The 27,923-nt window shown below is 42.2% G+C and overlaps 1 protein-coding gene across 1 annotated transcript in view; it reads right to left on the bottom strand.

Annotated features, from left to right (window-relative positions):
* Positions 1-26,164, bottom strand: part of Hsd17b11 (hydroxysteroid 17-beta dehydrogenase 11) — a 43,571-nt gene extending 17,407 nt beyond the window's left edge. The window contains exons 1-4 of the mRNA XM_028867310.2: positions 25,485-26,164; positions 19,730-19,837; positions 8,400-8,531; positions 7,108-7,214 (exon numbers count right to left, since the gene is read on the bottom strand). Of these exons, the coding sequence (XP_028723143.1) occupies positions 7,108-7,214; positions 8,400-8,531; positions 19,730-19,837; positions 25,485-25,694 (557 nt within the window). The 5' untranslated portion in view covers positions 25,695-26,164. The remainder of the gene's footprint in view (positions 1-7,107; positions 7,215-8,399; positions 8,532-19,729; positions 19,838-25,484) is intronic.
* Between the last annotated feature and the right edge of the window lie 1,759 nt (positions 26,165-27,923).

Raw genomic sequence — 27,923 nt, forward strand, 5'->3', positions numbered from 1 at the left:
AATCAGACCCAAATATCCTACAACCTAAAGGAGATATGCTTCTGACCAAATCATCAAGTAAAAAACAAAAAACAGGGGGCTGGAAAGATGACTTAGTGGTTAAGAGCACTGACTGCTCTTCCAGAGGACCTGGGTTCAACTCCCAGCGCCCACATGGCAGCTCACAACTGTCTGTAACTCCAAGATCTGACACCCTCACACAGCGATACATGCACACAAAACACCAATGCACATAAAATAAAATAATTTAAACAAACAAACAAAAACCCCAAAACACAAAAAACACAAATGGCTGAACATCTGCAACACATAAACAAGAGAAAAAGTTAAAATATAACAGCTTGGGCAAGGGGCCTCTCTTAGTGTGGAGTGCTGGCCTGGCATGTGGGAGGTACTGAGTTTTGATCCTCAGTGCTTCAAAACAAAACTCATTGAAAAAAAATGCAAGCTTTAAGAACTAATAAGAGGCCGGCAGTGGTGGTGCACGCCTTTAATCCCAGCACTCGGGAGGTAGAGGCAGGCAGACCTCTGTGAGTTTGAGACCAGCCTGGTCTACAAAGCAAGTTCCAGGAAAGGCACAAAGCTACACAGAGAAACCCTGTCTCAAAAAACCAAAAAAAAAAAAAAAAAAAAAAAAAAAAGAACTAATAAGAGGCTTGTTCCAATAGAAAAAAACTCAAGTAATGGTCAAATAATGTGAAAATTCATATTTTCTCAGTTTGTTTTTCAATATACAGGTGGATTTCCTCATATTGAGCCTAACAATCTTTTAAACTCTGGATCCTAGCTTTTAAAATAAATTGAGATTAAAACAATCCTTTCAGAGCTTTCTGTTTTCTGAAGCATGGGTTAAACCAGCCCTATGTGAAAGGCAGTTTGACAAGAGCGTCGAATTCATTGAAGTTGAACAAATTCACGGTGCCCTCTTCCTTGATTCGGTCATGGCCAAGAGTTTACACCACAGAAACCATCAATTGTGTTTCTAAAGGTTAATGTTGGGGTAAAGCTCATGAAAGTGAACCGCCGAGAACGATTTAAATAGTCTGAGATGGGCGGCGTTGGATCCCGCACTCTGGTCACACCAGTTATCAAGCAGTCAAATCTGTACCATTGGATCCAAGTTGGTGTCGACACTGGAGCCTAGAATTCACTTGTCTGAAGGCACTTTGGGGACGTGATGGCCTTGCTGAGCTTGAGGTTTATACAGGTCGGCTGACCTGCTGGTGGCTAATCCTCAAGAGGGAGGAAACCTGCCAGAGATTGCCCCTGGCTCCTCCCTGCGTCTGGAGTTTTGTTATTTCTGGTAACTGAAAGAATCCTGAGAAAGTCTTAACAATAATGAATAACTGAGTAGTGACGCACAAGGTATCATGTCACAGAAAATGGAAATGATGCTGGCGGGCTGGGTGTGGTGGTGCACACCTTAATCCCAGCGCTTGGGAGGCAGAGGCAGGTGGATTGCTGTGAGTTTGAGGCCAGCCTGGTTTACAAAGTGAGTTCTAGGACAGCCAGGGCTACACAGAGAAACCCTGCCTCAAAAAAAGAAAAAGAAAGGAAGGAAGGAAGGAAGGAAGGAAGGAAGGAAGGAAGGAAGGAAGGAAGGAAGGGAGAAAGGAAATGGTGCTGGCATATATTATGTACAACCTAATAATTTTAAATTAAAAATGCAAGAATGCAAGACTATATTGCAGTTGGGTTTTTTTTTTTTTGTTTTTTTTTTTAGCTCATTTGTTTGTTTTGAGACAAAGTCTCACTATGTTCCACAGGTTGGCTTTGAACTTGCTATACAGCCCAGGCTGGTCTTGAACTTGTAATCTTTCTGCCTCAGTGACACTAGACAGGGCTAACTATGGATTTTCTTTCTCTCTTTCCTTCTCCCTGCTCTTCCCTCTCTCCTTCTCTTTAAACTCAGGACCGAGTACAGACTAGGCTAGTACTCTCCCGCTCCAGCCCTTGTTCTTTGAAAGCGTCTCTCTAGACAGCCCCCACGGGCCCTGAACTCACAGACCCCTGATGCTCTTGCGTCGACCTCCAACACCGAGATTGCAGGTGCACACCACCACAGCCACAACTAAAGGCGGGCGTTTTTCATACGTGGGTGACTGTGTTTAAAGTGTCCAAAAAGTTGTGCCAAATGCTTAACTTGGTTATCTGAGTTTGGTGAAATTATCAATAAAGTTTCTTTTACTAAAATCTGTTTTCTGAGTTTTTTTTTTCCTTAAGTGAATCAAAAATGCAAAACCAGCTCAGAATTAACAGTCTCAAGTGTCTAAAAGAAGAAGGGTATGCATGGATTACACACATCAGTGATTAACTCTGAGCCACCAACAATGCGTCAGTGTGGCTTTAAGACACGGTACTTCCCCTTGGAGTCTGTCAGCCAGGATCAAGCCCAGATTTGGATTTTCTACTTCCTTTTCCTTCTGTCTCCTGTCCTCTGACTGTTGTATGAGTCTGCACCCGCCTGAAGGCTGTGAACTGTCCCTGGGTCTATATCTTCTGCCTTTGAGTGATTGTGTGTGTCTAATAGAGGGTCTGCTCTGCATCCGCTGAACAGCACAGAAAGCTGTTCCATAGGGAAGGGATCAGATACTCTACAGAAACCTTTAACATACATTTACAAGGGATTAGGTCACTGGCTCCGACTGATCCCGATTGACCCTGACTGACCCAGATAACAAACATGATTGATAATCAACCATGTCCATAAGTGGTTGTTTTCAGCCTTTACGGTAGATTTTAGGAAGCTGATTTCCACTTCTGTATTTGCTGCTTTCAGCAAAGGATTCATAAGCATTGCTCTGGATCAGGGACATGGAAGAGTGAGTTAAGATTGCAGCTATGCATTGACTTAGGTTGAACAAGTTGATTACATGGAAAATCCAAGGATACTAAGGTTGGTTGGACACTGTTCTCTTAAAGGCAGTGTACTGGGTAGTTTTACGCCAACCTGACACAAGCTAGAGTCATCGAAGGAGGGAGCCTCAGCTGAGAAAATGTCTCCAGAAGACTGGGCTGTAGGCAAGTCTGTAAGGCATTTTCTTAACTGGTGATTGATGGGGGAGGACCAGCCTACTGTTTGTGGTGCCATCCCTGAGCTGGTGGTCCTGGGTTCTATACCACAGCAAGCTGAGTAAGCCACAGGGAGCAAGCCAGTAAGCAGCACCCCTCCACAGCCTCTGCATCAGCTCCTGCCTCCAGGTTCCTGCCCTGTTTGAGTTCCTGCCTTGACTTGTTTCAGTGATGAACAGTGATGTGGAAGTGTAAGCCAAACAAACCCTTCCCTCCCTATGTTGCTTTGGTCATGGTGTTTTATCACAGCTAACAGTAACCCCAATGAAGACAGGGAGGTTAAACAGTCTGAGTCCACAGAAGGATGGCAGTCTCATGTGACCTCAAGGTGTGTTGTTAACCCTGGCTGTGAGGTCCTGCCTAAGTTCTAGTCACTGAGGATGTAAGAGAGATTTTCAGAATGTTGCATCAACATAGAGTAGGTTTGAACTTCAGGGTGAACCTAGATACGAATATAGGAAACCTAAAAGTGAGTAGACTACCCCCTACCCTTTGCAATATTACCTCTATTCTTCACTATAGTCAGGATTATTATTTCTGACTTCCAGTCATGTTTTAAGCAACATTTCATTGTAAGCTAATGTTCACATTCAGTTTTATTGAGTATTCCAATACTGGCTATGTGTGTTGACAAAATATATTACCAAGCTAATTGTTTTCTTTTAAAAATCAGCTTTGAAGATGGGAGCAGGGAAGGAGTATTGGGTCTTAAACACAGGACAAACAGCTTAGGTGCCTATTTAACATATCAGGACAGATGTTGGTTGCCAAGTTCTCCCAGCATCCCTCAGTCCTACCTGTTATAGGGTATGGCTGGCATACCCCACCCACACCCTAAACTTCTCCAGCGCAGGGGCTGGGCTGCCCTTCCCCCAGCTACCCTTCCCTATATAATCCCACCATTTTGGCTATGCCAGTCTCTTGGCCAGTCCCTCGGCCCAGGCTGCCCCTCTTGATCAGCCATCTTCTCCCTTCACCCTTCCCCTCTACCTTCTCCTAACATGGCTAAGGGTCGTGTCTGCTGTGGGATGGTCATTCTGTATGCTGTGGATATATGTTGCTATCATTGGTTAACAAAAATGATGCTTTGACCTATGGCAACACAGGAGACAGCCAGGCAGGAAATTCAAGACAGGAGGAAGAAGAGGGGCGGGGTGAGAGGAGCCACCACCTAAGGAGCAAGATGTAATGGAATTTAGGTAAAGCCATGAGACATGTGGTGATACATAGATTAATAGAAATGGGTTCATTTAAGATGCAATAGCTAGCTAGCAATAAGCCTGAGCTATAGACCAAATAGTTTGTCATTAATATAAGCCTCTGTGTGTTTATTTGAGACCCAGTTGCCATGGGACACAGGAAAACTTCTGACTACACATGTCCACTGTGGACTCTCCCAGATGTCTCTGCCTCTGGCTCTGCTCTCCCACACATTTATAATAAACTTTCTCCTTCACTATACCTAGGAACAGTCATGTCCTTTCCTTTCTATTTTATTATTTTCACTCAAGGAAGGGGGTGGATCAGGGAGAAGTTAGAGGGAGAAATGGGAGGCTGTGAATATGATCAAAATACAATGCGTGAAATTCTCAAAGACTTAATAAAATATCATATTAAAAAATCAAGATACCATTTAAAAAAACCACTTAACAAACATCAAAAATCATCTTAGGGAAGAATCAAAACAGCTTTGTTCTTCCTCACTATGAATTCAGTTTTGTCACCATGTAATTTCATGTTAATCATTGAAACTGTTAGCTATAACTCCTCAAGTATGATTAATTTTCTCCCGAGAAAGACGGTCAGAGAGTTATAAGAAATTCTGTTGCTGTGACAACCAACTACATTGATAGGTGAGGGCTCCGTTAGAGAGAAAAGAACCAGTAATTCCGTCTTTCCTTCCTTCATCCCACAAAGAGCAACTGGAGAACACAGAATCAGTTTCCAGTGGCCATATTCTGGGAGCCGAGAGGCAGGGCCCTATTGTCTTTTGTGAATATGTGGAAGTGGAAGTGAAATTCCAGAAGGTACCCTTCAGATACTGAGGAATCTCAGGATCCCAGAGTCAGTGCTAAGTTCATTGTGTTGCGGGATTTACATCAGACACGGTTATTAAACTATGTTATGGATGAGGAAAATTCAGCACAGAAGAGGTAAGCAGCTTAGCCTAAGGTCCTAAGCCAGTCAATGCTTAGTCAATGCTCACATCATTACCCCATAAGAATCCTATCCTAGAAACATCCCAGATGTTCATAACGGTAGAACAGGAAGACAGGTTGTCGTATAGTCACATGATACAAAACTATGTGTGATCAAACAATAGCCACTAGTGGCATTATGGACACATCTCGCAAATACAGTTAGATTCCATGTACATAAAGATCAAAAACAGGCAAATTTAACCTGTGTTGTTATAGGTGGTTTGTGGTTGTCTGTGGTGGTAACTAGGAAGAGCACTAAAAGGCTCCAGGGGTGGTGGCTTTTTTTTTTTTAATTATTATTTCTTAATGGATGCATCTACTTGGAAGTAATTCATTTTTCATTATCATTATGCTTTTCAAAAGATTTACAATTAAAAGGCCGCGCCAGGGCCAGGTTGTAGCTCAGTGTAGAGTGCTCACCTGCTCACCTGGCATGCACAGGGCCCTGGGTGTGATCCAGTACTGCAGAGACTAGGCACGCTGGCACACACCTGTAAGCCCAGGACTTGGGAGCTCAACACAAGATCAGGAGTTCAAGACCATCCCTGGCTTGGCCACATGACACCCTGTCTCAAGAAATAAAAAAACGAGGGAGGCAGGGAGGGAAAGAAGGGGAGGGAGGGAGGGAGGGAAGGAAACAGAGAGGAGGAGGAGGAGGAGGAGGAGGAGGAGGAGGAGGAGAGAGAGAGAGAGAGAGAGAGAGAGAGAGAAGCACAAAGAAAGAAGGAAAAAGAAAGTAGTGTGTTCACTTAGAAGCATCCAGGCTCAGTCGACCGCTTGTCACCAACGTCTGATGACCTGGCTTTCTGCTGGTGGAAGTCTTCAGTGTCTACGAAAATTCCAGCCCTGAGCTGGAATATCCCTTTACATTGTGTGAAGATCACAATTCACTGCGATTGGTTTAATAGAGAGCTGAATGCCAATACCTAGGCAGGAAAAAGGACTTCTGGGGACAGAGAGGACCCAGAGAGGAAGGAAGGTGGGGATGCCAGTTGGACGCAGAGGAAGCAGGGCATGGAAGAGGAGAGGTAAAAGCCACGAGCCACGTGGTAGCATATAGCTTAATTTAAGTTATAAGAGCTGGTGGGGCAAGCTAAGCTAATAATTAATATTAAGTCTCTGGGTCATGATTTGGGGGCTGGCAGTCCAGAGAAAAGACTGACTCCAAATGGGTGAAGGTTGTGACCGGCTCACAGACGAAGCTGACAGCTGAGACTCCAGTGCGGGTCTGAAGGGCTCAGAAACCAGAGCTTTAGCTCAGACAGAGGTCCACCCACTGCTCTGTGGTTACAGTTATCACAGATGACACCCTCGTCACTTGTAAACATGGCCGTTCCTCTTTGTAAGCTATTTTACGCCATCTCCACGGTGCAGAAACACTACTCTGTTGTTTCTTTATTGCTAGAAGGAAGGCATGGGAAATGTTTTAAGTGACTGTCTCATAAATGGACCAGGGACTCCAGAGACCTCCAGGACAGCTTTTGAGGTGAACTAAAAAGGGGGTTAGCAGTTGATGATACTGTTAACCCCAAGACTTTTCGAAGCTCCTCCTCTTTGGGCAATTTTGAGACCATTATCATGATGATGATAGTTCTTATTAGATAGGGTAAGAAAGATTAAGTGCCTAAACTCTAAAAACAATAATATGTATCCATACATGTACCTATAGATGTGTGGAAACATGCAGATATAAGTACAAATAGGTAGGTGGGTAATTTGTTTTTATATATGTGTGCATCTTACATAAAAGTTTCCAAGGATATAACCAAAATAATAAGACATAAAAGCAAACAAGTCAAGCACAGAAATCGGTGGAGGAAAAGCACTCACTTACCAGTAAGCCAGCAAGAAGGGAACCACCGTGTGCCCAGCTGCTGACGCCACGGTGACAATATGGCCGTGATTGTTCTTCATCATCTCTGGAAGAAATGCCTTTGTGGTCTAGAAATAATTTTTATTAAAAAAATACCCATATATTATTTCTGGTTCACAGGCTCATAGAAAATATTTTGAAACAAAGATATGTTCTCCAAACATTGTTCCTGATATAAATGAAGACACCTTACTGCCAAGCACAAGCCCAGACAAATGGACAGGACATGACATCAGAATAACTACAAGAGAAGCTCAGAGTGTTGAGAACCCATCTTGTGTAAACTGCTCACTGCTCATATTTCTAACCTATTGGTGAAAATATTTTATTTAAATCAGGTTGATTATAAATGTGATCTCTTTCTTAAGAATAAAAGGGGATATGATATAGATATGATAGGATGAAAGGGTAGATTAATGAACCTACTTTTAAAGAGCAACTTGTTTAAAATGTTTTACATTGGTATAGATTTTAGCTTATTGATACAAATTTAAACTTAACTTTGTTATACTATGTGTATATTTCTACTCTTGTTTAAGGTGTTGTGTTTGTACAGCTCATTTAAATTGTAATGGATAATTAATAGATTAATAATTAGTCATCTATAATAATCATATTTATAGCCATGTTAGTTAAGTCTTCTAGGTATACATGGATATATTTCAGATAGATAGATAATTTTCAAATACTTCAAAGACCTACAAAATATGGCATTTAAAATATTTTTAAAAATTTAGACTTTCTGGACAGTAAGACATGTTTGCTCCTGACAGCACCAGATTTACTTCAGAGAGGAGGATGGGCATCGAAGACAATCTATATGGAGTTTATCTTCACCTTGGCAAAAAATAGCCATTTGGGCAAGAAACGGTTCTTGCCTGGACTGCTTGATCGACTGAACATACAGGACCCATAGAAACATGACCACTGAACTTTGCTTAACAAAATGGTCCTTCAGGTTCCTGCTTCACAGATACCTGAAACTTACAATGACTTACTTCATTATTAATTTTGGAAGGTGCAACTGTTGGTAAAATGTAGTCATATCATTAGAAACAAACTCTTTGTTTTTTGGTTTCTCGAGACAAGGTTTCTCTGTGTCCTGGATCTCACTCTGTAGACCAGGCTGGCCTCAAACTCACAGAGATTCGCCTGGCTCTGCCTCCCGAGTGATGGGATTAAAGGCGTGTGCCACCACCGCCTGGCTAGAAACTCTTAATCTTTGAGTATTTTGTAAAAGAAATCACACTCACCCAAAAGTGTGCAAGCACATTGACTTCGAAAGTCTTTTCAATTTGAGCGTCTTGCGTAGCAAACAAATCTGAAGTGTAGACAACGCCGGCGTTATTTACCAGAATGCTAACATCTCCAACTTCTTCCTTTACCTTAAACATCAAAAGAAAAATTATATTCATAAAAGAGAAAATTATATTCATTAAGTGGTTTGACTGTAGATTTGAATATACTAACTATTAAAAGAGCATATGTTTTTATCTACGAGGCATGGAAAAAAAGTAGTTTCGTTATCTATAGGCCAACACGGGGTAAAAGATCCTTCTCATTTTATGTACTTACATCCAAAACAGCTCTGTTTAGAATTCTTTTGAAATTTAGTCTATTGGCTTTACTCTGTTGATTATGGCTAAAGAGATATTTGGATAAACAACATTGATTTTGAAATGCTTCTTCTAAAGTTAAGCAGAAATCAGTTAAATTTATTAGCAGATTCTAGGACAGGTTACAAGAAATTATGTAAAACTGGCTACACTGTTAACACATCTGTTTCCTTCCTATCATGATTGTTTTGTTCTGTTGCCCACCAGCCATTCTCCGGTGGGTGGCAAAGGCGTAGGATGTGGAGTAGGGTTTTGGTTAGCCTTGAGTTGAGTTTGACTCTGTCACTGTCTGGACTTTAAATGAATTTCCATTGCTACTCTTAGAATAGAGTTAAGAATGTAGCTCGTTATAGTACTGTGGGGACAATGAAAGAGCATGTAAATGAGCAGCTATCTGGTACAAATTATAATGTACTATTACTATTATTATTATTATATCATCAATACATATCCATTTATACCTATGTCCAAGGGATATGTTTGTAGATGCTTTTCTTGATCTTATGAGGAGTCTGAGAAGATCTCAATATGGAAATATATGAGGTACATAATTTAAATATTTTATAAATAGCTGGGCATGGTAGTATACATCTTTAATTCCAAAACTCTGAAGGCAGAGACAGGTAGATCTCTGTGAGTTTGAGTATAATACAATACACATAGAGCATTCTAGGCCAGCCAGAACTGCATAGTGAGACCCTGTCTCAAAACAAAACAAAAGCACCAACAAAAACTTACACATACATGGTTTCTAACATGTAAGTGTTTCCTCTTGATAATTAGCTTCTCTCTTTGGTATTAGTTCAAAAGGAAGAACATTTGAGAAACTAAAGTGATTATAAGAGAGGGCTTATATAAGCCACTGAAGCCAAATTTCAAAGGTAAAATGATTTCAGTTGAGAAAGTATAACCCTAATAACAGGGCTGGCTGCCAAGCGCTGTACAAGGCTTCCTTTGAGCAGTGAAGGCTGAACCTCTGGTGATACATTTTTCCATGGCATTGCTGGCATCTTCTGGGTTCTGCTGTAATCACTGATAGCACCTGTAAACAGATGCTCACAGACTCTTGGAGTTGAAACTCCTTTTCATAACATGGGAGCACCATGGCTCTTGCAGGCCTAGCAGGGCAAGGGTCATATAAGAGCTTTTGTTTTAGCCTGTGAGTAGTTAAGCTTCCTGACTGCACAGACCCTAGAGTCGGGACAGCACTGTGCTGTACGTTAGGCTCTAAGCAAGAGCTGACTTCTCCGAACCAAGTTGCCATTATCTGGGGTAGTACCAAGGTGATACTGGGGGACTGAAAAGTGGCAAAGAGCCTGTTGGAAGCCTTTGCTCGGTTGTGCATTTAGGATTAGTTCATTCTTCTTTATATGTAATGTTCTCCGTAATACTTCAAGGCAAGGACTCTTGTTTGCCCATTTTTAAAGTTAAAGAACGGGAACCAATAGAATGGTTTAGGCTATTAAAGGGTAGAACCCGGACTCTTCCAGATCTCCACAAAGAACCTCACACAGAAAGGCTGCCAGGGAACAAAGGTTCAACACTGCCAGGGAAGCTTCTGTGGACATGCCAAAGTATCATGGTCAGGACTGAATCCTATCAGGGTGCGATGAAGGCAGTAAGGGCTGAGTAACAGCATTTGGTCCTTCATCTGCAATAGCAACTCTCCCATCCCTAGAGCACAGTATGAAAATTATTAGCAATGCCATAAAATTACTGTTTTCCCAAACACTATCAACCTTTCCTTCTTTAAAAATATTTATTTAGAGCATATATGTTTAGTATATTTATCTAGTAAAACATGACAATTTTGTCTCTATACAAATAGGGTTTTTTCCTCCTGTTAAATAACCCAATTGATTATCTAGGGACATTGTGGGTTTGAATCTATAATCTTACATCTTAGGCCCAGCAAACTGAGTAGTTTCTTTCTTCCTTCCCTAATTATTTCCTAATCCTAAAATTTACTAATTATGTATACAGTGTTCTGCCTGCATGTGCAGGCCAGAAGAGGGCGCCATATCTCGTTACAAATGGTTGAGAGCCACCATGTAGGTGCTGGGAATTGAGCTCAGGACCTCTGGAAGAGCAGCCAATGCTCTTAACCTCTGAGCCATCTCTCCAGCCCGAGTAGTTTCTTTCTTTCTTCCTTCCTTCTTTCTTTCTTTCTTTCTTTCTTTCTTTCTTTCTTTCTTTCTTTCTTTCTTTCTTTCTTTCTTTCTTTCTTTCTCTCTCTCTCTCTCTCTCTCTCTCTCTCTCTCTCTCTCTCTCTCTCTCTTTCTTTCTTCCTTCCTTTCTTTCTTTTGTTTTAAGATTTATTTATTATGTATACAGAAGAGGGTGTCAAATCTCATTACAGATGGTTGTGAGCCACCATGTGGGTGCTGGGAATTGAACTCAGGACCCCTGGAAGAACAGTCGGTGCTCTTAACCTCTGAGCCATCTCTCCAGACCCCCGAGTACTTTCTTAATTGTAACAGTTCTAGTAATTTTTTTTACAGATGCCTTAAAAAAACAAAAAATGTTTTTATTTTTCATTGTCTTTTCCCCCAGGGTGGGAATGCTGCCAAATTTGCATATTTCTTAGTAAAGAAAGCAAGTTGACGGTTCAGTTGGCCAGGTGGTCACATGGCTAACTCATTTAATCATAACCAGCAGCCCCAAGGCATAGCGTCCTAGTCCACAGTCCAGTGGACGTAGTAGACACAAATAGGTTACCCTATTACCTGACAAAACAGACTTCAAATTAAAATTAACTGGAAGAGAGAAAGAGGGACACATCACTTTAATCAAAGGAACAGTTTACCAAGGAGACATTAGTATCTTAAACATACAGGCACCAAACTCTGAGGCACCCAATTTCATAACAAACAAATAAAACTACTACTACTAGATTTAAAGACACAGATTAATATCAATCCAATAATAGTAAAGGATTTCAATACCCCACTTTCTCTAATAGGTCATTTGAACAAAAACTAAACAGAGAAACACCAGAATTAATTATATCATACATCAAATGGACCTAACAAATACCTACAGAACAGTCTAACTAAACACCAAAGAATATACATTCTACTCAGCAGCAAATGGAAACTTGTCTAAATTGGACCACATCCTGGGGCACAAAATAAATCTTTAAAAATTCAAAAAGAGAAACCACTCCTTGTATCCCATCTGACCAAAAAGAAACAAAACTTAAAATTTACAGCCAAAAATCTTTAGTAAATACACAAACTCATGAAGGTTAAACAGCACATTACTGAGTGATGAATGAGCCTCAGAAAAAATTAAGAAAATTAAAAAATTTCCTAGAACTAAACGAAATGAAAACACAACACAACAAAACCTCAGGTACAAATTGGAATCAGTCTTATGAGGGGAAAATACATACAATACTATACAAGCTCTAAGTGACTATATTGAAAAATCAGAAAGAGCATAAATAAATGACTTAATGATACAACTCAAAAATTTAGAAAAACAAGAACAAACCAAATCCAAACCCAGTCGATGGGAAGAAAAACAAATCATAGTGGGAATCAACGAAATAGAAACGAAGACAACAACACGTAATACAAAGAACCATCAAATCTAAGAGTGGCACTTTTTTTTTTTTTTGAGACAATAAACAAGATTGATAGACCCTTGGCTCAACAAACCAAAAGAAAGAAAGAGAAGACTCAAATTAACAAAATCAGAAATAATTACAACAGATACTAAAGAAAGTCAGAATATTATAAGGGGATATTTTTAGAAACCTGTTTACCATTAAGCTATTTTTTGAAAATCTGAAAAAAAACGGATGAATTTCTAGATTCAGCCAAATTAAACCAAGAAATCAACAACCTAAACAGATACACAACAAATGAGGAGATTGAAATAATAAAAAGCCTTTCAACTAAAAATCAAAACAAAACAAAAACATAAAACAAAACAAAAAAAAAAAAAAACACGCCAGGGCCAAATGGATTCATAGCAGAATTCTACCAATCTGTCAAAGAAGATCAGCAGCCAATCCTTCTTAAACTATTCAAAAGAACAGAAACATTAAGGAGCACGCCCAAGCTTTCTATGAAATCAGTATCACTTGAAGACCAAAACAAGGGAAAGACACAGAAAGAGAGAGAGAGAGAGAACTATATTCCAACATCCCCAATAAACATAAACTTAAAAATGCTCAGTTAAAAAAAAGGAATATAGACATACATCAGAAAGATTATCCACCATGACTAAGTTGGCTTTCTCCCTGAAACGTATATACTTCACTAAATGTAATAAATGCAAAAATTGACAACAACAAAAACCATATGATCACCTCAACATATGAAGAAAAAAGCCTTTGACAAGATCCAATATACCTTCATGATAAAAGTCCTGGAGAATGTAGGGCTGAAGGGATCATACCTCAACATAACAAAAACTATACATGAGAAACCCACAGCGATGTCATCATAAATGAAGAAAAGCTCAAAGCAATCCCACTGAAGTCAGGAATGAGACAGGGCTGTCTACTATTCTATTCCTTCTCAAAATATGCTTGAAGCTGGAACAGTGAGGCAGAGAAGGAAGCTAAGGGACACAAACAGGGAAAGAGTCACACTATTCCTAGTTCCTAGTTGACATGATACCATGCGTTACAAAATTGTACCAGAAAACGTCTAGAAATGATCAATTCAGCCACGTGGCAGGATACAGAATCAACCTGCACAAATTAATGACTTTTCTATACACTAACAACAAACAACAGAGGGAGGATCATGAACACACTCCCGTTCACACACTCCCGTTCACAACAGCCTCAAAGAAAATAAATATCTACGGTTAAACTTAGCCAAGGAAATGAAGGATCTCTACAAGGAAAACTTTAAACCGCTGAAGAAATAGATAGAAAAAATATTAGAACATGAAAAGACATCAGACATCCCATGCTCACGGATTGGTAGAATTAATATTGTGAAAACGATCATGCTAGCAAAAGCTATTTATAAATTCAATACAATCCCAATCAAAATTCCCATCTCATTCTTCACAGGGGAAAAAAAAACTATCCTAAAATTCACATGGAACCTAAAAAGGCTCCTGATAGTCAAAATAATTCTGAACAAAGAGAACAAAGCTAGAAGGATTCCAGATATTAAGTTTATAGTACAGGGCCATGGGAATAAAAACAATGCAGTATGGGCATAGAAACAGGCATTCAGAGTAGTCAAATAAAATCTAAGACCCGAGCATGAGTACACATACCTTCAGCCACACAGTATTTGGCAAAGAAACCAAAAACAAAAGCTGGAAAAAGGAAGCATCTTCAACAGATGAAGCCTGGAAAACTGGATTCCATATGCAGAAGACTGAAGATAGACCCGTATCTATCACCTTGCCCAAAAACTAACTCTACATGGATCAAAGACCTAAACCTGGAACACTGAAATTGCTAGGAAAAAATCATAGGTGGAACCCTACATGATTTTCTGAATAGGACTCCGTTTGCCCAAGAACTAAGGCTAATATTTGACAAGTGGAACTTCATAAAACTAAAAAGCTTCTGCACAGCTGAAGAAATAGCCAGCTGAGTGAAGAGGAGGCCCACAGAGTGGGAGAGAACCTTTGCCTGCTACACATCTGACAGAGGATTCATATGCAAAATATATAAAGAACTCAAAAAACAAAGAATCAAGAGACAAACTGTCTTCTATTGCTGTGAGGAGACACCATGATGAAGGCAACTCTTAACGAAGGAGAGCACTGAATTATTATCTATTTTATTTATTTTTTCATTTTACATACCAATCCCTGTTCCCCTTCCCTCCCCTTCTCCCACTAACCCCCACCTCCCCCCATCCCACCCACCTCCCCCCTCATAGCTAGTAAGGCCTCCCTTGGGTAGTCAACCCTGGCTGGCATACCACGTCGGGCAGGACCAACCCCGCCCAACCACCCCCCCACCCCCCACCCCGGCATCACGGGTGAGGGTGGCATCGCACCCTAGGGAATGGGCTAGAAAAAGCCAGTTTGTGTACCCGGGATAAGTCCTGGTCCCATTGCCAGGGGACCCACAAACACATCAAGCCACGCTACTGTCACCCACATTCAGAGGGCCTAATGCAGTCCCATGCAGGCTCCCCAGCTGTCAGTCCAGAGTCCATGAGCTCCCAATAGCTTGAATCAGTTATCTCAATGGTTTTTCCCATCACAATCCTGACACGCCCCCTCCCCCCACCCTATGTTTCTTAAACTGACGTCCAGGATCTTGGCCAAGTGCTTGGCTGTGGGCCTCTGCATCTGCTTCCATCAGTCACTGGATATAGGTTCTATGATGACAATTAGGGTAGACACCAATCTGAGAACAGTGCAAGGCTAGTTCAATCACCCTGTCTCCACCACTGCTATGAGTCTCAGCTGGGGACATTCTTGTGAGTTCCTGGGGATTTCTCTAGTTGCAGATTTCTCCCTAACCCCTTAAAGGTTCACTCTGTCAGGATATCTCTTGAAGTATTTAATTGGGGTCTTACCTACAGTTTCATAGGTTTAGTCCATTAGCATCACGGTTGGAGCATGGCAGCATGCATGTAGGTGCTGGGGCAGTGGCTGAGAGCTACATCCTGATCCACAGGCAAGAGAGAGAGAGAGAGACTCTGGGTTTGGCATGGGCTTTTGAAACCTCAGAGCTCACCCCTCGTGACACACTTCTTCATCCCTCTAATCCTCTCAAAGAGTGCCACTCCCTGGTGATTGCCACTCAATCAAACGCATGAGCCTATGGGAGTCATTCTTGTTCAAACCACCACACAAATGATCCATTCAAAAAAACGGGCCTGGGACCTGAACAGAGAGGTTTCCAAATGAAGAAAATTTGGCTAAGAAGTACTTTTAAGACATGCTCATCATTCCCAGCAATTACGGAAATGCAAATCAAAACAAAATTAAGATTCCATCTTACTCCAGTCAAAACAGCAACGGCCAACAAAACAACAGAGCTGGAGAGGACCCAGGGAAAAGGGAATCCTCACTCACTGTTGGTTGGAATGTAACTGGGGCAGCCACTGCGGAAACTGGAGTGGAGAACTCACAACAGCTAAAAACAAGCCTACCACATGACCCAGCTACACCACTCCTTGGTATGTGCCCGAAGGCCTTGACATCCTACTTCACAGGTACTTGTGCAGCCATGCTTACTGGCACTCTGTTCACAATAGCTGGGAAATGGAAATAACCGGCCAATGTATAGTGAAAATGGGGTAAATACACCCTGGAATACCATTCAACTGTAAAGAAAGATGACATCATGAAATCTGCAGGTAAAGGGATGGAACTAGAAAAGATCATAATAAATGAGGTAACCTGCTGTGGGATGTCTTTCTGTATGCTGTGAATATGTGTTGCTCCCATTGGTTAATAAAGCCACAGTGGCCTATAGCAGGGCAGGATAGAGCCAGGTGGGAAATCCAAGAGTGATAGAGAGAGGAGAAAGGTGGAGTTAGAGCAGATGCTGCGAGCTGCCACCAGGAGGAGCAAGATGTAAGAGAACAGGTAATGTCATGAATCCACGTGGCAAAACATAGATTAACAGGAACAGGGTGAGTTAAGGTGTAAGAGCTAGCTAGCAAGAAGCCTGAGCCATAGACCATACAGTTTGTAATTAATATAAGCCTCTGTGTGTTTACTTGGGACTGAGCTACCGGACCGAATGGGACACAGAGAAACTTCCGTCTGCAGTAACTCAGACCTAGAAAGAAAAATGTCCATTGTTCTCTCTCATTGGGGCTCCTAGCTCCAAATCTTCAGATTGAGTCCATATCCTTTAGTAACTGCAAACCCAGGAAAGTAAAAAGGGACAGTTGCCAGGGTAGGTGTGTTGGGGATCAGTGTAGAAGGGAATAGCAGGGTATAATTGATCTGGTCCCAGAAGTGGGAAGAGGAGCTCAAATTAGGAAGGGAGATAAATACCTAAGAAAGAGCAAAGTAACAATAAGGATGTCTGCAAAAGTCACAAGGAATCACATCATCAACTATTTACTTAAAACAAAAAAACAAAAAAACAAAAAAGCCAGGAGTTGTGGCATGCACCTTTAATCCCAGCACTCGGGAGGCAGAGGCGGGCAGATCTCTGAGCTCAAGGCCAGCCTGGGCTACAGAGTTCCAGGACAGCCAGGGCTACAGAGAGAAACTCTGTCTCAAAAAACCCAACCCAAAACAAAACAAACAAAAACCGAGAACAACAACAACAACAACAAAGAAACCTATAATACATGTAAGCCTGTGTATAAATACATAGTTTAAATGGAATTTGCTCATCTGTGCTGACAATGTGCCAAAGACTACCTAACAAAATCCCCAACAACAGACATGAGAAGTCCTCTTGTGAGTTGGTCAGGTTCTCCAAGAGACTCCAAAAACATATAGCCTACTGTCATTGCTCTTGGTTGCCCTGTAGAAGTGGAAGGCAAGTCCCTTTTGCTGAAGACACCATGGGCTTCAGATGCGTGGCCAGAGACCCCTGAACTGGAACTGACTTGAATGACTCCTCCCTGAAGACTATCGTTCATGGTACCAGAAGGCACCACACAAGCTAGAGTCTTCAGAGAGAGGGGAGCTTCAAATGAGGAAATGTCTCCAGAAGATTGGGCTGTAGGGCATTTTCTTTATTAGTGATCAAATGGGTGAGGGCCCAGTCCATGGTGGGGCCATACCTGGGCTGGTGGTCCTGGGTTCTATAAGAAAGCAGACTGAGCAAGCCATGATGAGCACCCCTCCGTGGTCTCCGCATCAACTCCTGCCTCCAGCTTCCTGTCCTGTGTGAGCTCCTGTCCTGACTGCTTTTGGTGATGAACTGTTACATGTAAGTGTGAGTGAAATAAACCCTTTCCTCCCCAAGTTGTTTTTGGTCATGGTGTTTCGTCACTGCCACAGCAACCCTAAAGAAGACAGTAGCCAACACCTCTCTAATTGGACTAAAGACCTGCTCGGCGAGAGGGAAATCATGCCTTGTACTGGAAACCAAGCCAACCATGCAGGGGTAGTAAAGTCATGGATCTTAGAGGACCTACAACCGCCACTCTACTGAACCAGCACACTCCCTAACTACACTCTAAACATTTGTCCTTATGCCCACAGGTAAGCATAGTTCTCACCACTCATCATCAAGGAAACTTCTCTTTGCAACAGAGAGAGACCATTGCAGAACCTCACAACTAGTCAAAGTGCAGACCTGCAGAGCCCAGTCGTAACAGACACAGCTACAAAACTAGCCTGCACCTGACACCCAGGGAACACTGGAAGAGGGGGCAGAAAGATTGCAAGTGCCAGAAGATCTGTGTTTGCTGTGAGATTGTGTCTCCTAGTGATGTCAGGTGCCACACCCACGGAGTCTCACCAACATGAATGCCAAACATGATCTGAACAAGGGCAGCAACAATACACAAGCCAAGGTGGATGGGGAACGGCCCATGAGACCTCAGCCCTGCAGAAAAGACACCCGGGAACGCTGCTCAGGGGAGAAGTAGTCTTCCCCAGGCAAGAACACACCAACTGGTTATTCAATAGCAAATGAACAGACCTGAAAACATACACACAAGTAACATCATCCAGACTGAACAGGTTGTATGTAGGAATATATATGTATACATACATACATACATACATACATACATACATACATATATATACAACAATTAGTAAAAAAGGGGGCCATGAATTTGGAAGAGACCAAGGAGGGGTGTATGGGGGAGTTTGGAAGGAGGGAAGGCAAAGGAGATATGATGTACTTGTATTACGATGTCAAAATTTTTTTTTAAAAATCCAAAAAACTAATCTATTTAAAAATAGAAAAAAATTTATCTATATCTAAATCTAAATGAAGAGGCTCTCAGCCTGGTTGAGTGAGGATCTTTGTGTCTACCAAATCAGATTGGCTGAGGGAGAGGCCTAGAAATGCAGATTTTAAAGAATTTGCCTGTTTTTCTCATGACCTTTCTTCACTGGTACAAATGGGAACACATTTCATACAAAGAACATTTCAGTTGTAGGGAGAGGAGGCCAACAATCCTTGTAGGAATAGATCAACCTACAATGCAAACAAAACCCAATACAGAGTAAGTTTCACTCCCACATCTTTGACTAGACTGCAGAAGACACTGTCAGTGTCGGCAAGAGTCAGTCAGGGACATCCCACTGCATCAGACCATGGGGGAGGGAAGGGTGTACAGGGTGCTGAATGTTAAGTTCCTGGACTCTGCCCTACACCTTCTGAAAGAAAACCTCTGGGGGTGAAGCTGACAAAGCATACATGTGCATGTCTATTTCTACACACACACACACACACACACACACACACACACACACACACACACACCTTGCTTTTTCTTTTCTGGAGACTGATACCTAGGCCTCGTACTTGCTGAGCAAGTACTTCGCTGTACAGTACCCCTCAAGCTCCCTCAAATATATATGCATAATATATATGCAGACACGTATGTGTGTGTGTGTGTAGTGTATGTGATGTGTGTAGTACACATGTAGGTGCATGCCCCTGTGTAGACACACAGAGGCCAGAGGAGGACTTTGGGTGTCCTGCTCTATCGTCCTCTGCTTCCTTCCCAAGCTAGGCTGGCAGTCAGAAAGCCTTGGGCACAGGTGGCTGTTTTGCATATGGATGTTTGTCGGCCTTGTGCAGCGGAGTGCGTCTACCCACTGAGCCTCCTCCCTTACCTACCGAGGCATCTCTCCTTCCCCAGGCGTGTGTATTTTCAGGAGGCTCCCTAGCAGGCTGCGGAGCACACTGATGTCTGAGCCTCCCAGTCGCGTGGTGTAATTGCAGGTCTGTCACTAGCCAGACACACGGTCTTGGGAAGTACAAACCACAGTGTTTCTCAGTCACTTCGTGTAAGGAGTAAAGGCGATCATCTCCAACACAGTTCCCGGCCCTCCCCACCCCGCCCGACATATTTCTAACTGCGGAAGAACTCCACCTTTTTCGCAGCGCTGTAAATCTCTTCCCGCTTGCTGCAGTCCACCACGAAGGGATGGGCCTGGGCACCCAGTTCCTTGCACTTTGCAGCTGTCTCCTCGATGCCGTTCTAGAAGAAGCCCGAAGAGAGGAAGAGGACAGCGTGAACGATGGGAACACATCACTCAAAAGCTGAGGGTCTGCCGGGCAGTGGTGGCGCACGCCTTTAATCCCAGCACTCGGGAGGCAGAGGCAGGAGGATCTCTGTGAGTTCGAGGCCAGCCTGGTCTACAGAGCGAGATCCAGGAAAGGCGCAAAGCTACACAGAGAAACCCTGTCTCAAAAAAAAAAAAAGCTGAGGGTCAAGTAAGATGACGTCATACTAAAATACAAGGTGGGTTACTTAAATAACTAACCTCGTAAGCTCACTGGTCTTCAATGATTTGGGCACAACCTCTGTGACCACAGCTGGTCACTGAAACTCCAGTCTTACCTGAGTGCTCACAACCGTCGGTGTCCTAACCGCTGGCCTCCTTCATTCCCTCTTTCTATGCCTCCTCTCCAGTCTCCTTGACCCCACGTTATTCCCAAACTCGCCACTGCCTCCAGGGGTCAAAACCAAAGTACACACAATAAAAAGCTCCCCAGACACCATGAACTGGGGCTCCTGGCCTTAGATCTCCAAAAATGTCAGAGTCACATTCCTCTTTTTAATTTTTTAGTAGCATATTACAAAAATAAAATTTAAACTAGTAGATTTTTTTTTTTTTTTTGGTTAGTGGAAGAATTTGTTTCTCTGATGCCTTTAATTAGTGTTTTCCCCAAAATATTTGTACTAAAATATACCATAGCCAAATATCAAAACAGGACAGTATTTGGACAAGATCAGTAAAAGCATCAGATCAGTTACATCACAGGGATACGAACAGTAAAGGAAATCAGAAACATCATTTTCCAATCAACTGCACCCCACACTTCAGCCAACATACAAAGACCAGCTCCTCTCTGTTGTGTCTGTGCACACATGCATTGTACGAATGTGTACGCGTTTGTGTGTGTGTGGTATATGTATGTGTACATATTCACATGTGCACACTTGTGTGAGCGACATACATGCACATAGAAGCCAGAGGTCGACAATTTCTTTTAATCATTTTCCGTCTTAGTTTTTTGAAACAGGGTTTCTCACTGAGCCTGGCATTCACCAAGTCCGCTAGGCTGACTTGCCAGCAGGTCCCTAGATCCTCCAGGCTCCCCACTCAGGGACAGTCCTTATAGGCCCCGGCCCCCGCACTTAGATTTTTAAATGGGCACTGGGGTTCCAAACTTGGGTCCTCATGCACTTTATCAGCCAAGTTGTCTCCCCAGGGTTTCTCTCTCAAAGTCTTGCACTTATCTGTGCATTTGTTACCACAGATTCCATGTTTTGGTTGTATTGTTACAATTAACCTAAGTATGTTAGAAGGCATGGAGAGGCTGAACTAAAACACTGTGTGCAGCCCACAAGTCAGAGTAAAAAGTTGAAGCAGATAAAACAGGTGGCAAAGCATGGGCACAGCTGTTGCTCACCATTGCTAAACAACCAACAGCTGTTTGAAGTTCCTCCAACTGTGTGCATGTGACTCACAGACATTGTTCACTCCACCCTTTTCTTTAAGCCAGTTCGCCCACCAAACTATGACCATCTAAACAGCACCAATATAATAGTCTACATTTCTCTTTTCACACCAAATGTTTGGAATCAAGAGGGTTATCCACCCAGAGCACTTCTCGATTCCGACCAGGAATATTTTAAAAGCTGAACAGCTATGAGGGATGAGTGCTTTCTATCTCCATTACCAGCTCAGACCTTGATCCAGATCCTACACTCTTCTTCTGTTCACTCTGTTCCAGGCTTCACATTTGCTGAGCCCTGTCAAGGCAGCTGTCTCCATGTGTTTGTGTGTGTCGGTGTTGGGGACTGAGCCAGGGCCTTGTGCATGCTAGGAAAGTACTGTCAGAACCAAGTGACAACCTCTGTCTCTCATGTCTCCATCTACTGAGGTCTTCCTTCCGTGGCCACCTATATGTGATTGGCAATCTGTCTTCCTCACAAGCTCCTTTCACATTTATTGTTTTCTTTCTATTTAATGCCACCCAATTGTATATTTTATTGTACAGTTTGTCTATAGTTCTATATTACACCACTGTCTGGTAGACAGAGTATGTCAATAAACACTCATTGGATAAACACACTTCTGAGAAAATACTGTGCTCACCAGTGCTAGAGATTGGAAGTCATCAGCCCAAATCACTCTTTGTTAAAAAATAAAATGTTGCACTAGTTTTCTTACCATCTGCTAGACACGTGGCTGAATTATCTCACACACTGGCTTCTCATCTCCTTGGCCTTCTACGCCTGATACTGCTATTTCATAGATTTGTACAGAAAACTGAAGGTCTGGGAAGTCAAGTCTCTCAACAAAGCAGCCAAGAGCCCATTCTGTGTCTGACCATATGGCCATGTGGGCCTCAGCTAGCTGGTCTATGCTTGCCCAGTTTGTAGCTTTCTTTCATTGTGTAAATACCTAATGTCTGTTTTCTCCACCACACTGAGGGACCCTGCTAGGGGATGTCTTTCTGTATGCTGGGAATATGTGTTGTTCCTTTCTCATTAGCACTGAGAAAAATCAAAGTTAATAGAGCATTATGTAATCTATTTCTGGGTTTTTTGTTACCCCTTTCTGTTTATTTAACATATCCTTTAGAGTTCTGTTTGATCTTTCTATGACTGCTTGGCCTGCAGGATTATGTGGTATACCTGTAATATGCTTTATATTGTAATAAGCAAAAAACTGTTTCATTTTAACAGAGACATATGATGGAGCATTGTCAGTTTTAATTTGTGCAGGTATACCCATGATGGCCATAACTTTTAGCAAATGCGTGATTACAGAATCAGCCTTTTTGGAACTCAGAGCAGTTGCCCACTGAAATCCTGAATAGGTATCAATGATGTGGTGTACATATTTAATTTTTCCAAATTCTGAAAAACGAAATACATCCATCTGCCAGATTTCTTTCTTCTGAGTGCCCTTTGAGTTACATCCTGCTGGTATTGGAGTTTGATTGTAAAAAGAACAAGTAGGACATTTCCTTGGCTTGTTGCCAGGTTATGGAAAAATCTTTTTTAAACCCTTACTATTGACAGGATGTTTTTTTTTTATGAAATTCTGAGGCCTTCAGCACATTTCCTCATAATAGTATACTAATCTTTCCATTACCTTGTGCTAAAGGGCCTGGCAGACCCATATGAGATTGGATGTGAGTTATATATAAAGGATGACTTCTTTTCCTGATTGTATCTTTTAACTGAATAAATAGTGACGTTAATTCTGACTCATCAGGGATAAATTCTGCAGTCTCAATATGTAATACCACTCTTTCAGCATACTGAGAGTCGGTAACTATGTTGAGAGGTTCTGAAAAATCCATTAATACCATCAGAATAGCATATAATTCTGATTTTTGAACCAAATTATAATGACTTTGAACCACTTTACTTAAATTTTCTGATTTGTAGCCTGTCTTTCCTTGTTTGTTTGCATCTGTATAAAATATACAAGCTCCAGATATGGTTGTTTACCATATAATGTGAGGCAGAATCCAATCAGCTCTCTTTATAAGTTGAATTCTATTGCTTTTGGGATATTTGCTGTTAATCTCCCCCCAAAAATTACTGCAAGCTCTTTGCCAAGGTTCACTTTCTGTTTATAATTTGTCAATGTCATCCTTAGTTAAAGGTACTACAATTTCTGCTGGGTCTATTCCTGCTAATTGATGAAGTCTCAATTTTCATTTTAAAATCTACTCAGAGATCTTTTCCACATATGTTTTTAATTTTTTACTCTGTTTATTTAGTAGAAATATCCATTCCAATATAATATTTTCCCTCTGCATTAAAATTCCTGTAGGAGAATGCCTAGAGCGTAAAATAACCAAAATGCAATCCAGCTTTGGATCCATACCATCCACATGTCCTTCATGCACTTTCTTTTCTACCAAGGCCAATTCTCTCTCAGCTTCTGCTGATAATTCTCTTGGACTACTTAAGTCCTTGTCACCTTCTAAGGTTTTGAACATATTACTCAGTTCATCATTTTTTACCCCAACAGTCCATAGATGGGAAACGTCCCCAAATAATCTTTGAAAGTCATTAAGAGTCCACAATTGGCCAGGTGGTAGTTGTGCACGCCTTTAATCCCAGCACTCGAGAGGCATAGCCAGGCAGATCTCTGTGAGTTCGAGGCCAGCCTGGTCTACAGAGCAAGATCCAGGACAGGCACCAAAAACTATACAGAGAAACCCCATCAAGGGAAAAAAAAAGAGAGTCCATAATTGATCTCTCCTAATTTGTACCTTTTGGGGTCTAATTTTTTGTAGACCTATTTTATATCCTAAATAATTAATAGAATCTCCTCTTTGTATCTTTTCAGGAGTAATTTATAATCCCCAACAAGGCAAAATTTTCTTTACTTCTTCAAACATTCTTCCTAAAGTATCTGCATTTGAATCAGCTAGTAAAATATCCTCCATGTAATGATAAATTATAGATTAGGGAATTGTTTACATATCACTTCCAATGGCTGTTGTACAAAATATTGGCACAGGGTCGGGCTATTCAACATTCTCTGTGGGAGAACCCTCCATTGATATCTCTTAACCGGCTGAGAATTATTATAAGTAGGCATTGTGAAGATAAATCTTTCTCTATCTTTTTCTTGTAAGGATATTGAAAAGAAACAGTCTTTTAAATTGATAACTATAAGAGGCCATCCTTTTGGTAACAGAGTAGGCAAAGGAATTCCAGATTGTAGAGAGACCATTGGCTGAATTACTTAGTTAATTGCTCTTAGTTCTGTTACCATTCTCCATTTACCAGATTGCTTTTTAATAACAAACACAGGAGAATTCCAAGGGCTGCTTGATTCTTCACTATGCTGAGCATTTAACTGCTCTGGTACCAGCTCTTCTAAAGCCTGCAGTTTCTCTGTTGTTAAAGGCCAATGCTGAACCCATACTCCTTTATCATGTGGTCTTAACATCTAGGCCGCAGATACCCAGGGAGAATTTGTTACCTGCTGTCTCAGCCACTCCTGGGTGAGCTCTCATTTGACCTCATGAACCTTGGCTTCTTGTTTACATAACTGGATGTACATAGTGTGATGAGTGGCGGGTTAGGCCACCGGGCGCCTTCAAATACCCCAAATTAAAGCTTCGCTGCCACGTCCTGCCAACTTCCCTCACACACCTCTGCCTGCAGTCCAGGGGAACCACACCGAAATTCTTTCTCTTTTTATTATTTTTTTTCTGCAAAGCGACTTAAGTCAGTAACTATGGCCACGTAATGGTGATTTCTATAGGGTATCATTTTTTGATTAATCTCAATAACTGCAAAAGAGACAACAGCTACACAGATCTGACTCTTTTAGAATACAACCTAAAACTGCTGTAATTTTTTAAAAAGCTTATGAGGGTCAGTAGGGGGAGATAACAGGCGATTTATAGTGTTAATGTAGCGATGGAAGGTAACCAAGATTCTCATCGCCCATAGGTCCATTCATGGTGTGGCCTTACAGATATCAATTCATGCCTCTCCCGAAATCTGAGAAATATCAGTAACAACTAAAAGCTCTACGTTCTTTACCGAGAGCTGTAAAGGGTGGTTGTTTGCGAAGTGTAGACCCGTCCCCAGAGTGAAACTCCACAAAGGAAGGGCACCGAGGGAGCGCTGTTACCTTATTGATATCCCAGAGAACCAATTTGGTTTTAAGTTTGGCAAATTCGTAGGCAGTCAGTCTTCCAATTCCATGACCAGCTCCAGTGATCAGGACAATCTCTCCGGAGACTGATTTCTTCTTCTTGGGAACAAAAAGCTTGATGAAAGACTCTATGCAGAAGACGATGAGCAAGGGCAGCATCAGAATAAAGTCAAGCAGATACTTCATCCTTCTGGCTGCCCGGTGTTCTCGTTCCTCGCCTTAAACTGCTTCTGGAGGTTGTCTGGTCACGCACAGAGTAAAAGCCAGAGCAAGGCAGAGTCCCTTTATCAAAGAGAAACAAACAACTCTGAAACCGTTCCTTCCGCGGGGCCGGGCTTCAGGACGGTTTTTGCCATTGGCTCCGGCTGCGGTCAGAGCAACTGCTCGCTGGCTGGGATATCTGGGAGGGACGAAGTCCAGGCGCAAGCCCTAGGGCGGTGCGACCCTGACAGCGTTCACCTACTTCCTCGTAGGAGGGGTAGGTACCGCACGCTCTCCTCAATTGGAAAAATCCCCTCCCTGTCTGCAGCCGACCTTGGAGAAGTAGTTACCCCGTGCGGTGAAGGATGAGCGGCCAGTGCCTGCAGCTCGCAGACTACTGCGGACGATCGCCTGAATCTGCATAAGGGTTGCAAAACATGTGGAACCACATCTCAAAGGACCAGGAAGCAAGGAAGGGGGACTCTCAGGAGGAAGGAAGAGGAGTAGCAAGAGGGGGATGGGAGGAGGGCTATGGGGGAGGGGCGAATAAGAACAAATAATGAAATGTATGCGTCACAAAATCCATTTCTCTGGACGCTAACCAAAGATTAATAACAAAGCAAACGAAACATCAAAACTCTCCAAACAAAACGAAGCACAAAGGGAGAAGCCAGTTGCCGTGCTCCTGATTTAGAAATGACCCTACATGGCGTTTTAATTTGAATTAAGCACAGTTTCTGGAGGGCAGAGGAGACTGTATCCTCCCAATGCATCATCAAGTTTTAGGAAAGGCTTGCAGTAAACTCATTTCCGTAGGGAAGAACAGTGTAGACGGGCAACCAACTCCCATTTGGACTCAGAGCATCTGGAAACAAGAAAGAAAGTGAATATTCAAGGAGGGTGATTCTTCTTGAAATTTATTATTACTTTTTCTATGTGTATGGGTGGTTTGCCTGCATGCATGCACATCACTTTTGCTCATGGTGCAGGTGGAGGCCAGATGAGGGTGCTGGGTCCCCTAAAACTGGAATTACTGAGAGCTGTGAGCCTGTATGTAGGCACTGGGGAATTGAACCTTGGTCCTCTGGAAGAACAGCCAGTGCTCTTAATCAGGGAGCCACACCCATCTCTTCAGCATTCCCCTCCCCTACAACACTTTTTGAGACAGGGTATCTCTATGTAGCTCCGGCTGGCTTGGGAACCCCAACCCCCTGCCCCTTTTATTTCCCCCAAGTTGTTTTGGCTCAGTGTTTGATCACAGCAGCAGAAGTGAACTGTCTGTTGAGTGACTGACTCCCTCGCTCTTAATAAAGGTTCCCCACAGCTAGTTCTTGGTGTATGAACTATAAACATCAGCAGCTGACTTTTCTCCGGGACAGTTGAGGATGTGGCTTGCTTAACTTGCAAAATACTCTCTCCTATCATCCTCATATAATTATCTCTCCCTTTGCTACTTCTGTTAGCTTTTGTTTGCAACTTTAGGGAACAAACTTCTTTTTCTGTCCTGTTCCAGCGACTACAGGCTACCGCTGTTGTGGAGAAAGAAGCCCCGTTCTTCCCCCGGAGTCCATTTCTAACTCCCAGTTTCTGTCTTCTTTACTTTCCCATCGTCAGGACTGATCACATTTACTTTCTGTCTTGTAGAGGTTACATTTGTTCCCTTTTCCTGATGATTCCGAACACTGACAAGTAGTGTTTACATTCCTGTAAATCAAAGGAGGCTTCCCTCAGTGTGGACCTACTTCGTGGTTGACTTCCTGGGACTATGGAGACCCTGCTGGCCTCTTTTAGATCCGGGGCAGTCTGGTGTGAGGGTAGATGAGAATTTGCGCTTGAACAGGACACAGTAGCACTTGCATGTGGTCCCAGCATCTGGAAGTGGAGGCAGGAGGATCCAAAGTTCTGTGCCAGCCTGAGCTGTATATAAAAGATACGGTTAGTCAGGCATGGTGGTGCACGTCTTTATGTTCAGCATTTGGGAGGCAAAGGAAGGGGGATCTCTACGAGGTCAGGGCCAGCCTGGTCTACTGAGTGAGTTCTAGAACAGCCAGACCTATGTAGAGAGACCCGGTGTCAAAACAAAAAACAAAAACATCCAAATAGGTAATAAAATAAAATAAAATAAAATAAAATAAAGAATACTGGTTTTGTCACTTTCTAGTTGGATGAATTTGAATTTAAAAAATTATGTGTCTCTCTCTCTCTCTTTTTTAA

Source organism: Peromyscus leucopus, chromosome 10, assembly GCF_004664715.2.
Source record: "Peromyscus leucopus breed LL Stock chromosome 10, UCI_PerLeu_2.1, whole genome shotgun sequence".
NCBI classification, from domain to species: Eukaryota; Metazoa; Chordata; class Mammalia; order Rodentia; family Cricetidae; genus Peromyscus; species Peromyscus leucopus.